The following is a 21054-nucleotide window of genomic DNA, read 5'->3' as shown; positions in this document are numbered from 1 at the left end:
TTTTATTTGAAACAAATGCTGTTCTTTTGCACTTTCTATTCATCAAAGAATCCTGAGAAACGTAGCACTGCTTCCCAAAAATATAAAGTGGCGCAACTGTTTACAAAATTGATAATAATAAGAAATGTTTCTTGAGCAGCAAATCAGCATATTAGAATGATTTCTGAAGGATCATGTGACACTGAAGAATGGAGTTATGATGCTGAAAATTCATCAAAATCAAAATGTCTCTGGCTACGATCAGGTCGGAGCTGGAGCAATTGGTTGTGAGCTGCTGAAGAACTTCGCTCTGATTGGTCTGGGTGCGGGAGAGGGCGGGAACATCACGGTGACTGACATGGACTCTATTGAGCGATCAAATCTGAATCGACAGTTTCTTTTCCACTCTAAGGACATTGGGGTAAGAGGAGTTGGAACAAAACAACAGCACTGAACAGCTACAAAACTGACTTACGCTTCACAAAATGAAATGGTTACACTAAGATATCAGTGACTGTAGTCTAGAACAGAACCTGAAATCTGACTGAATGAGCCACATCCACTTCATGTTGTGCCTAATTTACCCCTCAGCTGTGGTAAAATGTACTGCATTTACATTTATTCCTTCTGTGTTTCTCAGAGACTGAAGTCTGAGGTGGCGGCAGAGTCTGTTAAAGAAATGAACCCTTACATGAACATCACCGCTCACCAGAACCGTGTGTGTCCTGAGACGGAGGAGGTCTACACACATTCATTTTACAGCAACCTTGATGGTGTGGCAGCTGCGCTGGATAATGTGGATGCACGTGAGTTTAAACTTTGCATGGTTTTATGATGTTTGCCAACCAAGTTTGTCATCTCACCCAAAATGACAATGCAAACTTGTAAGTATGTGTCTAATATTTTTTTTCCCTATGCATTAGGAGTCTATCTCGATCAATGCTGTGTGCGAAACAAAAAGTCTATGCTGGAGGGAGGAACCCTGGGTAGTAAAGGCCACACTTTGGTGGTGGTACCACATCTGACTGAATCATATGGACCCTCCACATCTGGAGGACAGAAAGCCATTCCCATCTGCACACTCAAGAACTTCCCTCACCGTATAGAGCACACGCTACAGGTCAGAAGGCATTTGTAAACGTAGAAAGATTACTTGATTGTAAATGTATCAGTTTGGCAATTTAGCAGCCGTTCAAGAAGCCATTTCAATTTCTCTCATTTTGTGATCAGAAAACATTGATGAAAACATTTTAGGAGATAAACCTGTGTTATTTCAAATGTTGATTAAAGGCCTATTTACACCAAGAATTATAACTATAAAGATAACTGGAACAATAGCAACTGTATATTTGCGTCCACACCAAAAGACAATACAATCCTGTTTATTTTAAGTGCTTACTGCAGTATTGTTGTCTCCGACTTTAAATGCAAAATAATAGTAAATAAACAGCATTATATATTAGAGACAGTGACAACCATAAGAGACAAACATAAAAGACAATGACAACACAGTGACAATTTTAATGCAGCAGTTGCATTTCTACCATACATGGAGCTATGACTGCATGTGATTCACAAATCAATTGTTTGTCATTTTCAGTGGGCCAGAGACCAGTTTGAGGGACTTTTCAAACAAACGGCAGAGAATGTGAACAACTTTCTCAGGTATAGATGAATACAATTTAACTAGCTACTAGTCTAGAAGAGAAACTGTGTGGAGGAAATATAGGGTGAAGGGGCTCTGCTGTTATCAGCAGATGCAGATATCGTGTCAGAGATTCTGTTTCAATATTATACTACTTCAAGTATACAGGCTCAGCTATTCATTATTAGTTCAACCCCATGCTTCCTCCTGGACTTCCTGCCGCAAGTGTCAACTGTTGTCAGATCTCTTTTCCATCTGAAATGAAATGAAGGATGTTTATAGAGAGGCGAGTGTGCAGGAAGTTCAGGTGCTGTGTGCTGTAGGCAGATACCGCAAAGGGAAGGCAGCAGCATAACTGCCTCAATCTCAACTACTTCCTCTTGGCTGTCGGCAAATTGCAGCCTGTGAGTGAAGGCAAGGAAGGACCCCACCCAACTCAACGGCTTTCGTTGGTTAAAAACTGGAAGTGTTTTTAATGGTTTAAGTTTTGGTTAATGATGCCATATCAAATTTAGCCTAAACAATTGACGATAAAAAAATTTAAATAACAAAAACTACTCCTATACTGATAGCTCTACTTCTTTTCTCCATCTCTGCAGTGACCCAACATTTGTTGATCGCACAGTCGCGCGTGGGGATGTGGAGGCTGTGGAAATACTGGAGGGTGTCTATAGGAGTCTGGGTGAGGAATGGCCTCAAAACTGGGCTGACTCTGTCAGCTGGGCCCGCAGACAGTGGGAAACGCTCTACAACAATCACATTAAACAACTGCTACACTGCTTTCCCCCTGACCAGGTAACACAGAGACCAGTGTACACACCAGTTACAGTATGCAACCTAGGGGGAATTGTCACTGTAATAGGGTAAATTTCATGAAAGCATGACTAGATCATATCCCAAAATCAAAATTTTTATAAAACCTATTTTAAGAACCATTGTGATTTTTCCACTGTGACATAATTTTTTATTATAACTGAGTTATTTTATTCTCAAAAATGATCATTACCAGACAGTCTTAAGAAAAACAAAAAATATATATATATATTAGATTTTTTTTTTTTTAATTATAGATTTTTATGACAAAAAAGGGTGCGAAACATTCCTGTCATTCCTAATGGTCTTTAAGCAAATTTTTTATTTTATTTTATTTTATTTTAGAGTTTGAAATTAGACCCATATATGTTTTGACAGTTTTCATGAGATTCACCCAAAAACTGTACAGTAAAATGCTTTGGATAATAAAATGACCTGCTAAATGATTACTTAAAGGCCTACTAGTCTTTTAGGGTGTATTCACACCAGGAAAGTCCACTAGTTCACTTGCTTTGGTCCGGACCAAATCAATGTTAATTTTTTTTGTTTGGTGCGGTTCGCTTTCACACTGCCCTTTTTGCAAGTGAACCAGAAACTGTGTTCATTCATTCAACCGTACCAGAGTTCGTTTGGAAGCGGACCGAGACCACCTCTTCAGCTGGGTCTCGGTACAGTTGTTTGGTCCGCACCAGAGTGCGAGTGCTGTATTCACACCTGCCCAAAAGATCTGCACCAAAGGGGAAAACGAACTTGAGTTCGATTCAATCAAACCAAACAAGACAGGTGTGAATACGCCCTTAATAATTTGTCAAATAATACATTGTTTTTGGGTTGATTGAGTTAGTTTCACTTTGCACCAGCAGGTGGCACTGTTGTCTATAACAACAGTGGGCCCTGAACCACAGTGAGAGGTCTGTAAAGGGTTAAATTGCATGATAAAGTTTAAATTACATTTTATAAATTAACAAAAGTCTTCATCATGAGAATGGCAGCATGTTGCAATATTTTCTTAGATTCTAATTTAGTCTTGACAGAGTAAAAGTACAATTGATCTTTTTACTAGGAGTCTGTGCGTCTATGATTATGCAAAGTACGGATGTGAAGAGATGTCTAATCCATAGCATCAGTGCCTGCACACTGAGATAAACATGCGTCCAGAGGAGGGGTGATACGGACAAGAAGACAGAGTTTTGAAACTCTGATGTCCTTTATCTTGCATGTCCAGTTATAACTGTTGCAAAACCAGAAGTTGCAGATTTGAAATGGGAATGTAGACCACAGTTCAGTTTGAGGGTTTGTGCATGATCCATTTTGCATGAATGTACTAAAAAAGAATAAATCATGCAGTTCCCCTGAGGTTTGGTTGCGCTTGACATAACAGTTTCTCATTATCACTTGGACGTCTTTCCTGGAGTGCAGAAAGACGGCTGTAAAGATGAACACACACAATTCTTTCTGTTAAACCAGTGGAATAAGCTTTGTGTTACTGATCTTTTGGTCTGTCTTTGCTCTTTTGAACAGCACCTTCTGTTTTTTGTTAAAAGACTAATTATATTGAACACACACACACATGATAAACTCATTATTATGTCTGTCTGAGCAAAAGGCTTGGAGACATGGGCTTTATGATAACCAATCACATCCACTTCGCATCAGCATGTGACGAGTGGCTGCAGGGCTTCCATTTGGCCCACAACACATGTAGACGTCTTTCATTCTTGCTTACTGGAGCCAACTATATAGCGTCTTTAACAATATTTTTATATTTTAAAATAAACAACAATTATAACAATAACAATAATATTTTTAATTTTAAACATAGACAACCCTATAATAATTATAATTAAAAAGTAAATAAAATAATAAATGTATTAAACAAAAAATTATAAAATGCATAAAAAATTATTAATAAAACAATAATATAAAAAGTATATATTTAAAATGTAACTGAGACTATGTACACATGCAATAAATATAATAACAGCAAAACTACATAGCATCTTTTTACAAATAATTTGTATATTAAAACAGTATTTATTAAAACATTTTAAAAGGGCAAACATCTAATAAGTCAAATCAAAAAAAATATTTTTTTAAATATTAAAAAGGTATTCATAGTAAAAACAGTAATTGATCCTACATACACATGTAATATGTATAATTTACATATAAAATAAACTATTATTATTATTATTATGTATTATAATATATTATATTATTATTATTATTGTTATATAAATTATATTACAAACATTAAAAGAAAATTATTTTTTTTAACCCTTTTTTCTCCTCTCCTTTTCATTCTGGTCCTCACTAGGTAACAAGCTCTGGACTTCCATTCTGGATGGGCGCAAAGAGATGTCCACATCCTTTGACCTTTGACACCAACAATGTAAGTTTTACTCAGTAAATACCCCCACATAGCCCTTGGGATCTCCCATCATCCCCTGCAGACAGCATTGTCTAAGTTTAGATGACTCACAGTTTCTCTCCTGGTGTGAATAAGATAGTATCTGATATCAGTGATCACCAGTGATGAACAAAGCAAGGTGAAAACATCTTACACCCCCGACTTCTCTCACAGACACACTCACACTGGTAAACACACAGTGCCACATTAGCAAACAAGTCATGCTTTTCAAATAAACCCTTTCAGACACATGTATAAACAGAAAATAAATCAAGCAAAAACACCTAAATATTTTAATTAGACGTCTCTTGATATGCAAATGATTCCATTCTATAACCATTATTCTATTTTATGGCCCATTGTTTCCATTGTCTTGATTCTTTACACGTTATCAGCATCTGGTAAGATTTGTGTTCCCCTAAAGGAATTCCTTTTAACTCATAAGAGTCTGTTTGAATTCTGTGGTTTCAAAGGTTAGCCCATTTTGGGAATTGTTGTTTTTTTGAATGCGCTACACACTTTCCTTTCATCATTTCCTGTTAACCACTGGAGTTCTGTTTCTCTGCATGTGTGTTTGTGATCCATGGCAAGTTTTTCCACACTTGAGCTCAAAATCAAAACACAAACTCACAGTTTTGCCTTTGTTCTGCCAGCTACAATAGAAGTATTTTGATTTGAAATTATTACTGCTTTCTTTTGTTTTATAGACCACCCATATGGACTTCATTGTGGCAGCGGGCAATTTATATGGGCAAATCTATGGGATTACAGGCTCAAGAAATTGTGCCGATATTCAGAGCATTCTGCAGGGGATAAAAGTGCCAGAGTTCACCCCTAAATCTAGTGTAAAGATAGCAGTGACCGACCAGGAGCTGAAAGAGGAAAATGAGGAGAGAAAAGAAGAAGGTGAAATTGTATGCTTAATATAAATATACATAATAAAATTAAGTCTGTAAAGAATGTTAAACATCAAATATCTCTGCTAATATCCCTCACTGCATCTCTTAGACAAAGTCAAGCTGGAGATGTTAAAGGAGAAGCTGTCCAAACTCAAGCTGAAGGACCAAAGCTTCCGGATGCATCCACAGGAGTTTGAGAAGGTATCATGTCTTTGTCAAGTCGAGTTTTATTTGTATAGCATTTTCGCAATACATATTGTTTTGTGATGCCTTGATGAAATTATTTAATTCTCTCTATCATTTGTATTAAAGAAATAGATGATCCAAAAATGACCCAAAATGTACTCACCCTCAGGCCATCCAAGATACAGTATAGATGAGTTTGTTTCTTTATCAGAGCAGATTTGTAAAAAAATAAATTAGCATTTCATCACTTGCTTACCAATGGATCCTCTGCAGTGAATGGGTGCCATCAGAATGAGAGTCCAAACAACTGATAAACGCATCACAATACTCCACAGGTAATCCACACAACTCCAGTCCATCAATTAACATCTTGTGAAGTAAAAATCCATCCATAATCCATAATAACGTTTCCTCCAGTGAAAAGGTCCATCCCCTGTTGTCCTCTTACACCAAAATCCACCAACAAACTGTATTTGTTTAGAACTGATTTGGATTGTTTTTGCGTGAAAACGCTTTTGGACTTGATTGATTTGTGCATTTGTTACTGGAGGAAGCAATATTATGGATAGAGGTTGAAAACATCTTGTTGCATTTGTTTTTTGCAAACGTGCAGCTTTTCGCTTCACAAGATGTTAATTGATGGACTGGAGTGTGATGTGTTTACTTGTGATGTTTTATCAGCTGTTTGAACTCTCATTCTGACGGCATTCATTCACTGCAGAGGAAAATTAATGGTGTTTTTGATATTTTGCCAAACATTAAATAGCATTTTATAGAAATAAAGCAGCCTAGCCATTCTGCAAAACATCTTTTTTGACTTTACACTTACTAAAGAAAACAATATCGGTTTGGAAGGACTTGAGGATGAAATGGGTATGATTTTAATTTTAGTGTCAATCGTTCCTTTAGCAGCTGTAAACATAAAATTGGTCTGAAAAGTTAGTGTTAACTTTGGCATCCCCAGTAAATACACACATTTGGTATGTGCAATGAGCCTGTCAGACATGTTGGCGTCCACTCTCAGGTAGGAGGTCTCATCCAACCACAAAATTGGCCCTAAAACAGCCAACCCCCGACTGGAGTTTTCATCGACCCTTAACCAGCTCCATCCATTACAGACCAGAGAAAACAGTCATCCTTTCTGTTGAGACAGATCTTCTTCACAGAACCTCACCGCTGTGACATGCTTCTCAGAAAGAAGCATCCAACACACAGACGGGTCTTATGAAAAACTTTGGATGCACGCTGGTTTAGTCAGTGATTACTTTGTCATTTGTCGTGACTGCATGACACATGGGCTTCCACACACATACATGGAGACTGAATGGGCAGCAGTCTCTGAACAACATCTCAGTTGTATTTTCTGTTAGGAAGAGGATTAGTCTCAGTCTGTGTGTTTCTCTGCATGTATCTGTCTTTGATTTTCACAATCTCTTCAGTCTTTAAGTCTGACCTGGACTATCATTTCTCCATTTCTCTTTCTCTGGTTCTCTGGTCTTTAGTCTTGTTTTCCCTGAAGATGAAAGCATTCTGGTATCTTTCTGGGAATGTTCATATGGCAACAGTTAGACAAAGGTTTCTGTATATAAATGTACTGCAGGGTCCACAAGTCTGGGATTTTCTTTTATTTAAACCTGAAAATGAACGAAGATTTAAGATTTTGACAATTTTAAAACAGAATAGTTATGATGAAGAAGAAATATTACATTGAATCTCAAAACGGTGTTATTTTAGTATCATTAATATACTATTAAAGTATGTAATATTTTGATTTAGATTTTAGTTTTTGAATGAGTTGTTTCCACTAATTTGAGTTAGTTTTAGTCATTTTGTTCTGTTTTGTCATTTTTATTAGTTATTAGTTGTTATGGTTTAAATATGTCTATATAGGTTTCATCAATTTTAGTTTTTTATTTCTAGTGTAGTGCTTAGTTTTAGTTTAGTACTTTAGTTGAACTAACTGAAAATGTCTTGGAAACACTGAAATAAAACAAGCTTTTTCATATAAAAAGCGTTTGTCTATATGAACAAGATTCAAATAACAAAAATGTATTTGTTTAATGGTTTTAGTTTTAGTTATCAATAATAACCCTCGCACAAGATGCTTGTTGGAACATCTCAAATGATGCTGGAGAACACGATTAAGTGCATCCATCATAAAGAAAAGAGAAACAGTTCAGACATTATACATTCATATTTTTTAGGCTGATAATATAATTTTTAATGCAAGAATTCTATTAAATTAGAAAAATGAATATTTCTGTAGTGGTCTGAGACTTGGGCCCCACTGTTTGTATCATATGTCCATATGCATGTGCAAGTGTGTGTGTGCACTTTAAGCGATGACGCATTCTTTGCCAGATCAGATGTTTTGTTTTTCCAGTGGAATGTGCGTTTGGGGGATTCTGATGGCATCAAGTTGCCAAATTATATACTACACTCAAACACCCCTGCAGTTGCCCCCAACACACCCAGTACTTGACAGTCTTTGTAGTGCTGCTGTGCCTGGGGCATAAGAAGAGTGCCAAAACCTCAAAACCAGGGTATCCTAGCATTCCTGCAAGATCTAATATCACACCAAACTTCTTGAGTTGCGATTATGCTTAATGGCCTATTTGGTATTTAATGGTCATATCTTTGAAAAGAACACTAAGTTTATAATGATATGATTTGCAAACAAGTTGAATCTGGAGCAGTTGCGGTATCACTGGAACATTACATTCGAATAAAATAGGAAACTATCAAAGTTTAAATATGACGCGGTATGACATCTTTGTCTAGTACCTGTTGTACCAAAATGAGCAAACATACCTGTGGCTACATTTTGTTCCTGTTTTTAAATTCTTCTTGTTTTTTATACAAGACTAAAGATAGCAATCAGCATCGCACCTTTGACACAACAGCTCTTTTTGTCCGTTGTATTTGCCCTGTGGTAATGAACGAACAGATGGTTGTTAGGTGAAGATCTGCTGATGGACAATCAAAAGGTGTTTTCCGTAATTGAAAAGAAGTAAAGGACAACAATAAATGATGCAGCTTGTTTCAGACTGTTCTATTAATGCACAAAAATATATTTTAAATCTGTATTTATGTCTTGTTTTCCACTAAACATATCTAAATATCCCAAAATACTATTAAATATTAAATTAATGTATAATAAATATTAAGTACAATGTACTTGCAATTTACATGAAGCAAAATGGCAGATGATATTAAGACTTTAAGACAAATGTTTTCTTCATGTTTTAAGCATAAATATCACAGAAGTATAAGTTGCATTAAAAAATGCATAATAAAAAGTACAGTGGCCGATGATGTGAGTCTGATGCATGTATTCATAAACAACCAGGATTGAATGGAAGAATATTCTGTGCAAACCCCTCCTTATGTGTCAATGCTTGTAAAAATGCAGTTGTTTGTACATTACCAAATGTTCTTTTTATTCTTGTGTTCCAGGATGATGACAGTAATTTCCACATGGACTACATAGTCGCAGCATCCAACCTGAGGGCAGAAAACTACGATATACCAACAGCTGACCGCCACAAAGTGAATGACTATTGTCTTTTTCAAACAACTCTGCTGTGTTTTGTTTGTGAGACAAGCTCTAAAGTGATCAACATTCCCCTCTGGGGGTTTGTGTTCTCAGTTCCTGTACATATACAGTACACCCTGAGGAAAGACCTTTTGTTTATACTGTACTAGACCATAGAGTTCCATTCCAGATACTATTTTTTGCTTGTACTACTTTCCATTAATGGTTTGCATGACTAGTTTGCACCCAAGAGCATGCATTTGTAATTCACAAACAGTGTACAGTGTGTACTGATGTGCATATTTACGTAAATAAGATCCCTTTTCTCATCTGCAGAGCAAGTTAATTGCTGGCCGCATCATTCCAGCAATCGCCACAACAACAGCTGCGATCGCCGGGCTGATGTGTTTGGAGCTCTATAAGCTTGTCCAGGGTCACCAGAAAATCGCATCCTACCGCAACGCATATATAAACCTGGCCACCCAATACTTTGTCCTCTCACAGCCTTGTGTGGCCCCGACATTCACAGTAAGTGATGAAGCTACTCACTTATCACCATCTAATATTGTGTTGTCTGAATGAGTGTGTAGGCCTTTTCTGCCTAATTCATTAGCTTTTATTCTATGTGCATTTAGCATAAGGAGCTCTTAGCTGTTGAATACAACATGTCATAATGGTTGTATGTATTTATTGACTGTAGGACTGCATTGGCCTTTTTTCTAACTTAATGTATTAAAGCACTAATCTGTGACTTTACCATGATTAAAGAGGGTTGTTAGTCAATGTGGATTGGCCAAAATCTATTAACTCTAGTAAAATCACAGTAATGCATGCTTTCAAGTAGCTTAATTGCATTTATAAAACAGCATAATTATATTTATTTATTTATATTATAATTTTTTTTTTTTTTGTCTACATATATTTATTTTAGCAACAACAACAATAGTAAGGATAATAATAGTTATATAGCTAATTAAATATTAAAATGAAATGCAGTGTTAATATTTCTTAAATTATAATATAAAAATTACACAAAAAATAAATATGTATTTAATATTAAGATCTCAATAAATTTGATCATATTAATTATCAGATTTATCTGTTTTATTATAACGTCTTTTCACATGTACTCTGAAACATTGGTGTTAAAATGCGATGTAAAAACAGTTCTTTCAGAAATTTCTAGTAAATTTCACAATTAATTACAAAGAATTTGTACTGAATTAATCAAAACATTTTTAAGTAGAAAGACGTTCTTGTAAAATGTTCTCGAGTAATCTTTGTTTTATTTACAACTTTATAAAAATCATCAATGCTTATATTCTTTATTCAAACAATTAGTTTTATACACTTATGGTAGACTAATATGTTGTTTGTTAGAGTAAAATTGTTTTTACAGTGTATTATTACTCTTGTGCAGTGAAGTAAAGGTGATTTTCTCTGTGGTTGAGTTCTGTTATGAGGGCCGGGGGTGATGAGTAGGGAGTGATGGCTGGGGTGAAAGGCTACAGCATCAGTCTTCTGTCTGGGTCTGGATCACTACAGGATTTAGTGAAATTATTTTCAACCTCAGGGGCTTAAACCACTTTGTAACTGTACACTCACCCCCGCAGACCCTCACCTGCCAACCTGGTGCATTTGCTCAGTTTAGGGGACTTCCACTTCCAAAGGGAACACGTTCAGATTTAGACAACTGAGTATTCAGACAGACACGTGTGTGTGTATAAAGCAGCAAACCCTCAAAAGAAGTGCATGCAAAATCTGGAGTTTAAGTTTAAACTGGTGTGCTTTGGGTTTATAATGACTGCTAGAGATTAAAAACAACTGAATGGTCCAAGATTTTTGCAGATAGTCTTAACAGATGACGTAATGCAAACCCCAGACACGGCCGTCCACACACGGGGGGGAGTGTTGTTTCTACCAACATGTGAAGGGTCAGAGTTGAGGGTAATTCTCACCCAAGGGGACAGGCGGTGAGCTGGGCTTTGAAACACACAAGCTCATGTTACTTGTGTGATGTGACCATTTTCTGGAGTGTCCAGACTGCTCCTTTCTCAAAACACTCAACACACACACACACACACAAACTGTTTGGGTTACAAGAACATTCACTGGCCCTAAGAAATATTTAGACACCAAAGCCACACAAATGTAAGAATGTCATAGAATGAAATAACTGGGCAAGTTTTTTCTAAAGTCATTGTCTGCTCAATGCCTTTTAATAATTTTGCTGATTTTTAGTGAATGTGTGAAGTCCGTTCTCAAGTTCACACAGGTGTCCTTGCAGAGGAACCACATGTGTGGTTCATCACATAAACTGTCAACATGTTCCACTAACTTCAACAAAGTGTCACAATATTTTTGTATGCATTTTGAACAGTATATCAATTGATTAATCATTGAAATTCTATCAAACATCTTCATGTGATGCACTACTGTTCAAACAAGTTTTTGAAAGAAGTCTCCTATACTCACCAAGGATGCATTTATTATATTAAAAGCAGAGTAAAGACAGTAATATTGTAAAATATTTTTGTAATTTTAAATAACTGTTTTCTATTTGACTATAAGAAACATTTCTTATTATTATCAATATCGAAAACAGTTGTGCTGCTTCATATCTGTGGAAGCCATGATATAGAAAGTTCAAATGAACAGCATTTATTTGAAGCAGAAATTGGACTTAGAATGTCTTTACTGGCATATTTTAGCATCCTTGCTGAAGAAAAGTATTAATTTCTCTCAAAACTCACCCCAATCTTTTGAACGGTATCTATATTTTGCTTAAAGTGTGCATGTGCTTTCTTTCTTAATGTTTAAGTGTGGCTTAAGTGTTTTAAAACATTTCGGGATTACTGTGTAGAAAGGTTTTGTGTCTAGAAGTTTAAACTTTTAGCTTTTTTCCCCCCTTTATCTCTCCTTTCACTTTTTCCATCCCTTTTGTTTTGTTTGCATAACTTGCTATGTCATACATATGACTGGCACAGTGTTCACTAGTCTTTTCCAAGTACAGGATGTGCGGAAAAGTTTCCACACATGGGACTAGTTAAGGTTGAGCTTGAACACGCTTTATTTTGTGATACTGATACTGTTTGAATGCAGTCACATGGCGGAAAACAAATCATTGAGTCAATTAGTTAAGCCTTATGTACTGTTCCGGGTCAATTTGACCCGATTTGATTTTTGAGTTGTCGGAAATATCAGTTAACTTATGTTTTTTTTTCTTGAAGTTTTGTGACTTTTTCTCATTTAGAGTCATGAACATGCATGCAAAGTTTCAACACTCTGATGTGTTTTGACGCCCACAAAATTTTTTGTTACGTTCGTACTGTTCCCGGGTCAATTTGGCCCGCCTATTTTAATGTTCTAAGGCAACACTTCAGACCCAAAATAATAACGTTTATTGGTTATATTTTGTTGTTTTAGTTTTTTACTGTCCTATGAAGCTAAAAAATGAGCTTTTCCCCACTGATTTCAATACAGAAAAATATTTTGTCAGCCAAAGATGGTAAAAATTAGCTATCATTTCTTTTTTAATCTATCTGAAATACTATTAAACCTATGTTGTTTTTCTTGAAGTTTTGTGACTTTTTCTCATTTAGAGTCATGAACATGCATGTAAAGTTTCAACATGCTGATTTGACATGAAACAAAAAAATTGTTATCAAAAAAATTGTTCCCGGGTCAATTTGACCCGCCTATTTTAATGTTCTAGGCAACTCTACAGAACATAAAAATGACTTTTCCAGCTAAAATTGCTATAAATCTTGAATACTTTGGAGCATAGACTTAAGTTTGGTATCTTTTTAAAGGTGAAAAATCACAGATTATTGTAGAAGTTTTAGTTTGAAGAACAAACAGTTATAAAAGTAAATTTGTAAAAAGTTATGGAAGTTTAGCTCTGACTTTTTTCACCAAATATGAAAACTAGAGTCTGAACCCTTTCAAATGATGTAGTTTGTCAAGATTACATTAGGTTTAGACCAAGATATTATCGTTAAAAAATGTGTAATCGCAAACATCCCACAGGTGTGGGGGAGGGGCAGTCAAAAATAGTGGTTAAAAACATTTTTATAAATCATAAATTCTTTGTAATATATGAAAAGTTTTGATATTAAAAGTTAATTGATTGTACTTTGTATCTAGATTGTACTAAACATAACTATGTTTTTTTTCATATCATAATTTTTGTGGAATTACATTGAATCCAATACGGGTCAATTTGACCCGGAAGATACAGGAAGTCACCTGTTTTTGAAGAGGGTTATTTCCATTTTTTAAACCTTTATTTAGACTGTGGTGGTGATACGGTAGTCACCATATGGAGCTTTATCTGCTGTCAGTGTATTAAATTGAGCTGTGGAAATATCTATTAGTCTCCTTTCCAGCCACGCAACGTCCAATTGGAACATTTCATGGATTTAGAGAAAAGAAACACAAAGGAGAGACAGATTTGACTGATTGGTAATGCATAACAGTCAGTTGATTGCTAAAATTAACTTTTAAGTCATATGGTCGCAAGAAAAAAAAAAGCAGAATTATGGAAATTTGACAGGTCACAGACTAAGAGGTTTCTTCTATATATAAAAAAGATACACTTGTGAAACTGTCGTCAGAAATCTAGTCTGAGGAAAGATGGATATGCTTGTAGCTTCCTGTTTTCTAACAAGGACATCCTTTTTAAAAGCCTTCACTATTTTTACACTCTGAAGACGAGTTTCAGAGAACTCGTTTATCAATCCTTGTGTCATGAGAATGACCTGGTTTAGTGTTACAGACCTTGTTTTAGGACTATATAAATATGTCTTTTATAAAACCGATAGTCACAATGGGAGTTTTCCATTTTTCTTTCTATTTAAACTGCAGTATCTATTTAATAACATAAAGAAGCCCATATTTATTGTGGATAACCATCCATTTAGCGCACATTAGTGCACTGACTATGATGCATCAGTATTTTACCATGGTGATTTTGTTTCCCAGCATGCAGCATTCTACTATATGTGTAGTGTTACAATGGGAAATTGTGCCTTTATCTGAAGTGAGACCCTAGTGCTCTGCCTGCTGGGGTTATTGCTGTGGCAGCTTCAGGTCCTTATTAGCAGCCTCTCAAGGCCTTTTATGAGACTCTGTCTGTTGTAACCCTGCAGAAAAGACCAGCATGTGTTTTCTTTTAGATGCTGGTCATCATCATGGGATGCTGGTGTGCTTGTGTCTCCATCGATCACTTGTGTGAGTCTGGTTCCTCTGAAGATCTTTCCCTCTACTGCCTGAGCACCTTTTTGTCCGTTTCTCAGTCGCTTTTTGCTTGCTTACTGGAACTTCAAGGCTCAATTTTTTGTAGGTTTTGTATGGATGTCACTTCAGATCTGTTTAAACATGAGGTTTTGTACCATCTTTTGATGTTGTCCTGGATGCATGCATATGCATGATTGCTTACAATGTAAATGACCACCTCAAAAGGTGGTTTGATCACATGGTTAAACAGGGACTAAAGGTCTGAAAAGTTGTCAATCTTTACAGGGTTAATCGGTAAATTTTCATGTTTGAACATGCTTCTGTTAATAAAACCATTTCTGGCAGCTTGGCTTTTCACCTGTAGGCGTTAATGTCAGGGTCCTCAGCGGTGAAGCAAACATCTGGCAGTGCTTGTAACGCTTTTGATATTTATAATTCAAGCCTTTCTCTCTCTTTATAGCCACAGTTAATACATTTTTGTCTGGTTAAGTCATCTTATGCTGTTCATGACTTACAGGGATTCAGTACCATATCACTACATTTCAAAAGTTTGGGGTCACAAAGATTTTTTAATGTTTTTAAAAGAAGAAGAAGAAGAAACAAACAGTTAAAAAAATTACAATTTAAATAACTAATTTATATTTGAGTGTATTTTAAAATAGAATGTATTCCTGTGATGCAAAGCTGAATTTTCAGCATCATTACTCCAGTCTTCAGTGGCACATGATCCTTCAGAAATCATTCTAATATGCTGATTTACTGCTCAATAAATATTTTATATTATTATTATTATTATTATTATTAATGTTGAAAACAGTTGTCCTGCTTAATATTTTTGTGGAAACGGGGAAAACTTTTTTCTCAACTTTTTCTCTCGAACTTACATAATGAATTAGTTGGGTCTGCTGAGTTGATATCGTACCGTAAGCTATGAGGTGAGAGCATTTATTTGGATATGACATGTGTGCCACCTTATTTGGCCATTTATGAATTACGACTGGTTGGAAAGAGAGAGAACGACAGAGGAAAAGAGTGAAGAGGCAGAAAGTGAACCCTGCAGAAATGACAGCTATTTCCTGCCATCGCAGGAAACTCTTCTATTAGAACCAGATTTTCTTGAGCTCCATTGCGGCTGTCTTTTTATTCCTTTAATCATTCACAGCTTCTTAGAGAGGGACCAAGTAAGAAAGAAGGAGGCTGTGTGGGGAGAAATGGAGGTTTCAAAGCCCATCTGCTCAATCCCAAAGCTTCTTCTCACTTCTTTGTTCTCAAGTGTTCCCTTTATGATGGAGTTTCAAAACATCGAGTCTTTACATGTTCATTCATTCACTCTTTTTTCCTTCTGTGTTTACTGTAGAGTGCACTCACTTGCATAATCAGCACTGACAATAGAGCTGAGCTGTGTATACCTTCATCAGCGAGCATTTGGTCTTCGTTAAAGCTTCGCCTTGTTAACGATGCACAAACACAACATCCTAACCACTTTACATGATGACATCTTGATGAAGTGTTAAGGAGGATGATGCACATGTTTAATGTATTGCAAAATTTGAGGTCATGCACAATTTAAAGATAAGAACTGAGCATGAAATAGACTTGTTAATGCTTCCCATAATGTGTACTGCAGTTCTTTTGGAGTGATATTAAATAAAATTGAGACTTTTTATTTGTCTGTTTCAAATAAAAGCTGTTCTTTTAAACTTTCTATTCATAAAAAAGTTCTTTAAAAAGTAATTTTTACAAAAAATATGAATCAGCACAACTGTTTTCAACATTGATAGTAAGAAATGTTTCTTGAGCAGCAAACCAGCATATTAGAATGATTTCTAAAGGATCATGTTACACTGAAGACTGGAGTAATGATGCTGAAAATTCAACTTTGCATCACACGAATACATTACATTTTAAAGTATATTCAAATAGAAAACAGTTATTTTAACTTGGAATAATATTTTACAATTTTAATGATTTTACTGTATTTTTGATTAATTAAATGCAGCCTTGTGAGCAAATGAGGTTTGATTACAGTAACTCTATGAACGTCTCAATGCTGCATTTTGGAAGTGCAAATCTGTGTGCAATGATTAATCAGGCCTGAAAACACATTCATCTGTTGTTCAACAGTTCATCTGTTGATGAATTGTTGAATTTACACCTCTGGCACTCTCCTACTTAAAAAGAGGTGTAATTAAAGTTGTTAAAAGTATCGCCATCAGTTTTCTAGCTTTAATCTTTAACTGCTGTACCCTTGAGTCTTTCTTCTTCTCTGATCTTCAAAACGTTTTTTTATTACAATCGTACGGTTGAGTGAGCACAGAAATCCCTCTGGTTTTCATTCAAACAAAATGGTAATTTTTCATAGACATGCACCAGAATGTTTGCCAAAAATTGTGTGTGGCCGTTTAAAGTAATTGCTTTGGAAGTAACATTGCATACTTTCCATATGTCTGCATGGTGGAATCATCAAGCCGTACTTCATGCAGCACATAATAGTAGAGTCATGCATTGTGTCATGGCTTGCCATCACAAGACCACACCAAGAGGGTTAAATCATATGAAGGATTCCTGCTGCCTAGAAATGGAAGGATAGTTGGATAGATGCATAGCAGTTATTATTTTAGGCTATTATTGTGGTATCAGCTATTTCACTTCGGTTAGGCAGTCAAATGTCTTGCAGATTTCTGTCTAAGTGAACTGTTCTTGACCAGAATAAGCTGCAAAGTGCACCAGACTTTGACGAAATATGCCCATCACCAGTGATCCCAATAGTCTTGACTCTGAACTTTTTCTCCCAGCAATGATTTTTCGTTGGTAGTCGGGATCAATCAGACCACAGGCCACAAAATTTTCATTACCCACAGTGTTGAGTGCAGGAAAGACGAGCTTTCCCATAATTCTCCCTCCATGTGCAGCCGTGCCTCTGGAATCAGTCTTTAAATTAGATGGGAAAGTTCTGGTTTGGATTAGCTAATCTTAGACTAAGAAACCATTTGTGTACCTGATGGAAAACGCTGAGAGAATACTAGAGAAATAGATTAATCATGAAACTGATGCATAAAGTTGCATGTTTTACAGATTCCAAGCAATATATGGTACACTTTGTTGACTTCAAGAGAAATATTTCTTTAGAAAGACATACACTGATAAATAATGCACAATAAGGCCAGGAATGTGTGTTAAGAAAGTAAATAGGGAATGTGTACACAACATCCCCAAATTATGTGTTTATTTGTCTGTTAAATCAACAGATTTAATCAAGAGTTTCAAAATCCAGACTGTTTTGTTGCAGGGCGGCTTGGTTGTTGTGTTATCAGTAGAATTTTGGGATAATGCCTTATGAGAAGAAAGTAAACAAGCTGTTTAGTCTGCTGGCATTTGTTTGTGTCTATGATGCTCATCAACACAGCAATGCAATGCCATTTGCTAAACATAGAGGAATTTGGCCAAAAAACAGACACATGAAAACACTTATTCAATTAAGATGCTTTTCATGCAAACATGTCCACCAAGAATCCAAGCTAGACCGTAAAAGCCACAGTATGCTTAATTGGCAGGGCTGGTCTGTGAAAACACCATCAATATCACACTTCTCACCAGATAAAATCTGTTTAACATGTGATGTGCTCAGACTGCAATGAAATATATGGTGTTTCAAAAGTGCTGCTCGCTATATGAAATGTGAATCTGCCTATACTTGTATAATGATTAAAAGACTGTGAGCAGTTGGCTTGGTTGGTTTTTTTCTTTGAAGACTTTGTGCAAATTACAAACCATCTTTGATTGGTTTGGCATGATTTATAATGAAAGATTCTGTAGAACTCAGGATTTACTTTCATTCCTACAGGGCAAATATCTCAAGCTACTGAGTGCTCTGTTGCTGCAGCATGCCTGCACAGCGTGCAAAAAGAGGGTACCCAAGAGGGTAAATCTGACCTTATCGGAGCCTTAGTACTCCATTTGTCCAAAGCGACTTTTTTCACTAAATCGAATGACTGCCTACTCATGCTATGCGTAATAATTGACCATTAGTGATCACTGGAAATGCATTTGAAACATATTAATGCATATAAATGACCCGTAAGCACCAGTAGTGGTGTCTTGGAACAGATTTGGCACAGTCACATCTAGATGAATGCCCTGGCCATAAATAAAAAGACATTATCTTGCAGAGTAATCAGTTGAGGAAATGGAGAGTGTTTCCTTGCCGTGCATCTAATAACTGGAATTCTTTGGAATGCTCTGGAATGATACATTTTTATTGATCATGAATCTGACTCATAAACCTTGTCCAAATGATATGCTTTGGAGATCCCAAGAAATATATGGTACACTTTATTGACTTGAAGTCAAATATTTTTTCTGCATATACACTAATGAATAATTATGTCATCAGTATAATGTGGTTGTTATGTCTTATGAGGGGAAAGTACACAGTCTGTTCAGTCATAACAGACTCTGAATATTAGATTGATTTATTTATTACTTAATCTTTTTTTCTATGAAACTCATCTTTCCAGAAAGCATGTTTCACATGTTGTTGAGAGCTGCATGTGTTTTAATGGCACTCAAACTGACTGCCAACTCGCATAGATATGTATTCATGGCAGCTGCTCTCTCTCACAAATGGAATAGACCATGTGTTGCTTCGTCTGTTATTCGGCCCTAGTTCTCTACCCATGCATATGTATAGCTGGAAAGATCACATCATTTTCATTTTGGAACATGGGAAGTGTCATTTACTGTCTATGTACGCATTTAAACAGTCACTTCATAAATAAAACATCAACAGCATGGAAAGCAGAACTGTAACTTGTGAAAGAGGGAAACATAACACAACTGTGGTTAGTCTCTATGCTGTTACTGATGCTCCTACTTATAGTTTATCTCAAAATATGTGTGTCAGTTACACTGATAGGTCAGAAATCCATGTAAACAAGCAAATGTTTCGATCAAGGTTGTATTTCATTGACCTTTCTATTCCACTCATGGTAATACCATGGTGCTCTTTGTTAATGTTAGCATCTGCTCTGCATGAGAATCAAGTATTGTTTGTTTTTCTGTCAGGACCACTATCATCAAAGATGATTGACAATTAGCGGGATCAGCTGAGAGTCAGCTGATGCGAGCTTGACTAACGTGACCTGCCAGAACTAACGCTACGCTAGATTTATATGATTTTAATAAAACAAGGTGATTATAGTAAAATGTACAATGGTAATTTAAATAGTACACTGAAAATAACTTTCATTCAGAAAATACTAGTAAATTTCACAAACAGTTACAAAGAAATGTCAAGTAACATGCTGAATTAAATGTTACATTTTAAAGTAGAAATGCTGTATTAGTATTTTCTTGTAAAACACTCCAATAACCTTTGTTTTATTTACAACTTTGAAAAATAATTATTTACAGTGTGCACTGAAAAAAAATGGTGTAGAAACCATTTTCACTCAGAAAGTCCTAGTAAATTTCACAAACAATTACAAAGAAACAGCAACACAATGAATTAAAAACAAAGACTATAGAACACCCTTATAGGGTATTTGTTAAAAACGTCTCAGGTTACGTATGTAACCCTAGTTCCTCGAGGCTGGCTCCGCCGCACGTGCTTTTATAGCTTCCTGGTCATGACGTCATCCGCCGTGACGTCCCGTTCAGCTATTGGACTGATTTCACATGTGATTCAGAGCGTGGGTCGCAGAAGGCGTTCCCCTAGCGTTTTCGACGCAGCTCGAGTTCCTGAAGAGGAACAAATTTTCTACTTTGAAATGTTTTTATAATTTAAAAATATATATATTTTTAAATGTATTCCATGGTATTTCCAAGAACACCAGCAATACTTTTTGCTGCTTTTTGTGAAATATTAAAATATCCTGACATTACCAACACTGTACCATGGTACTCCACAGTTTTTTTTTTTTCCGAAAGGAAACACTATTTATTCACGCATCTGTGATTCCAGATGCCCTTGTTGTGCCCATGTGTGAGCAGTCTTACAATCCTATGACATTACATAACACAATGACACCCCTGACCCCTGGACTGGCTAATAGAAGCCAATCAATGATATTGATGTACACAGAAACAATTATTGATCACAATCAGCAGACTATTCAGATGTATTCATTGCACTGGTGAGTCGAACAAGGAAAAACTGTAAAAACACACTGAACTCAAAGCGTGTTGTCTTGTACTTGTGACAATAGTGATTAGCCTTCTGAATTTATGAGACCAGTGATTACACCAAGGAGAATTATACCCTTTCAGCACAGGCCTTCATGGGCTTTATTTACCGCTGCTGTGATGTGTGTGTGTGTGTGTGTGTGTGTGTGTGTGTGTGTGTGTGTCA

General features: G+C 36.0%; 1 protein-coding gene across 2 annotated transcripts in view; it reads left to right on the top strand.

Annotated features, from left to right (window-relative positions):
• The window catches only part of uba7 (ubiquitin-like modifier activating enzyme 7), a 36779-nt gene that overhangs the window by 5963 nt on the left and 9762 nt on the right, over window positions 1-21054 (top strand). For both annotated transcript variants that reach the window (XM_016457168.1, XM_016457169.1), the window contains exons 13-22: window positions 245-400; window positions 620-785; window positions 903-1099; window positions 1580-1644; window positions 2224-2419; window positions 4755-4829; window positions 5555-5753; window positions 5856-5947; window positions 9389-9481; window positions 9804-9995. In XM_016457168.1, coding sequence (XP_016312654.1) covers window positions 245-400; window positions 620-785; window positions 903-1099; window positions 1580-1644; window positions 2224-2419; window positions 4755-4829; window positions 5555-5753; window positions 5856-5947; window positions 9389-9481; window positions 9804-9995 — 1431 coding nt within the window. The remainder of the gene's footprint in view (window positions 1-244; window positions 401-619; window positions 786-902; window positions 1100-1579; window positions 1645-2223; window positions 2420-4754; window positions 4830-5554; window positions 5754-5855; window positions 5948-9388; window positions 9482-9803; window positions 9996-21054) is intronic.

This window comes from Sinocyclocheilus anshuiensis, unplaced genomic scaffold, assembly GCF_001515605.1.
Source record: "Sinocyclocheilus anshuiensis isolate Anshui unplaced genomic scaffold, SAMN03320099.WGS_v1.1 scaffold447, whole genome shotgun sequence".
Lineage (NCBI taxonomy): Eukaryota > Metazoa > Chordata > Actinopteri > Cypriniformes > Cyprinidae > Sinocyclocheilus > Sinocyclocheilus anshuiensis.
Note: the sequence above shows the minus strand (reverse complement) of the source record. Positions and strands in the feature narration are given on the sequence as shown.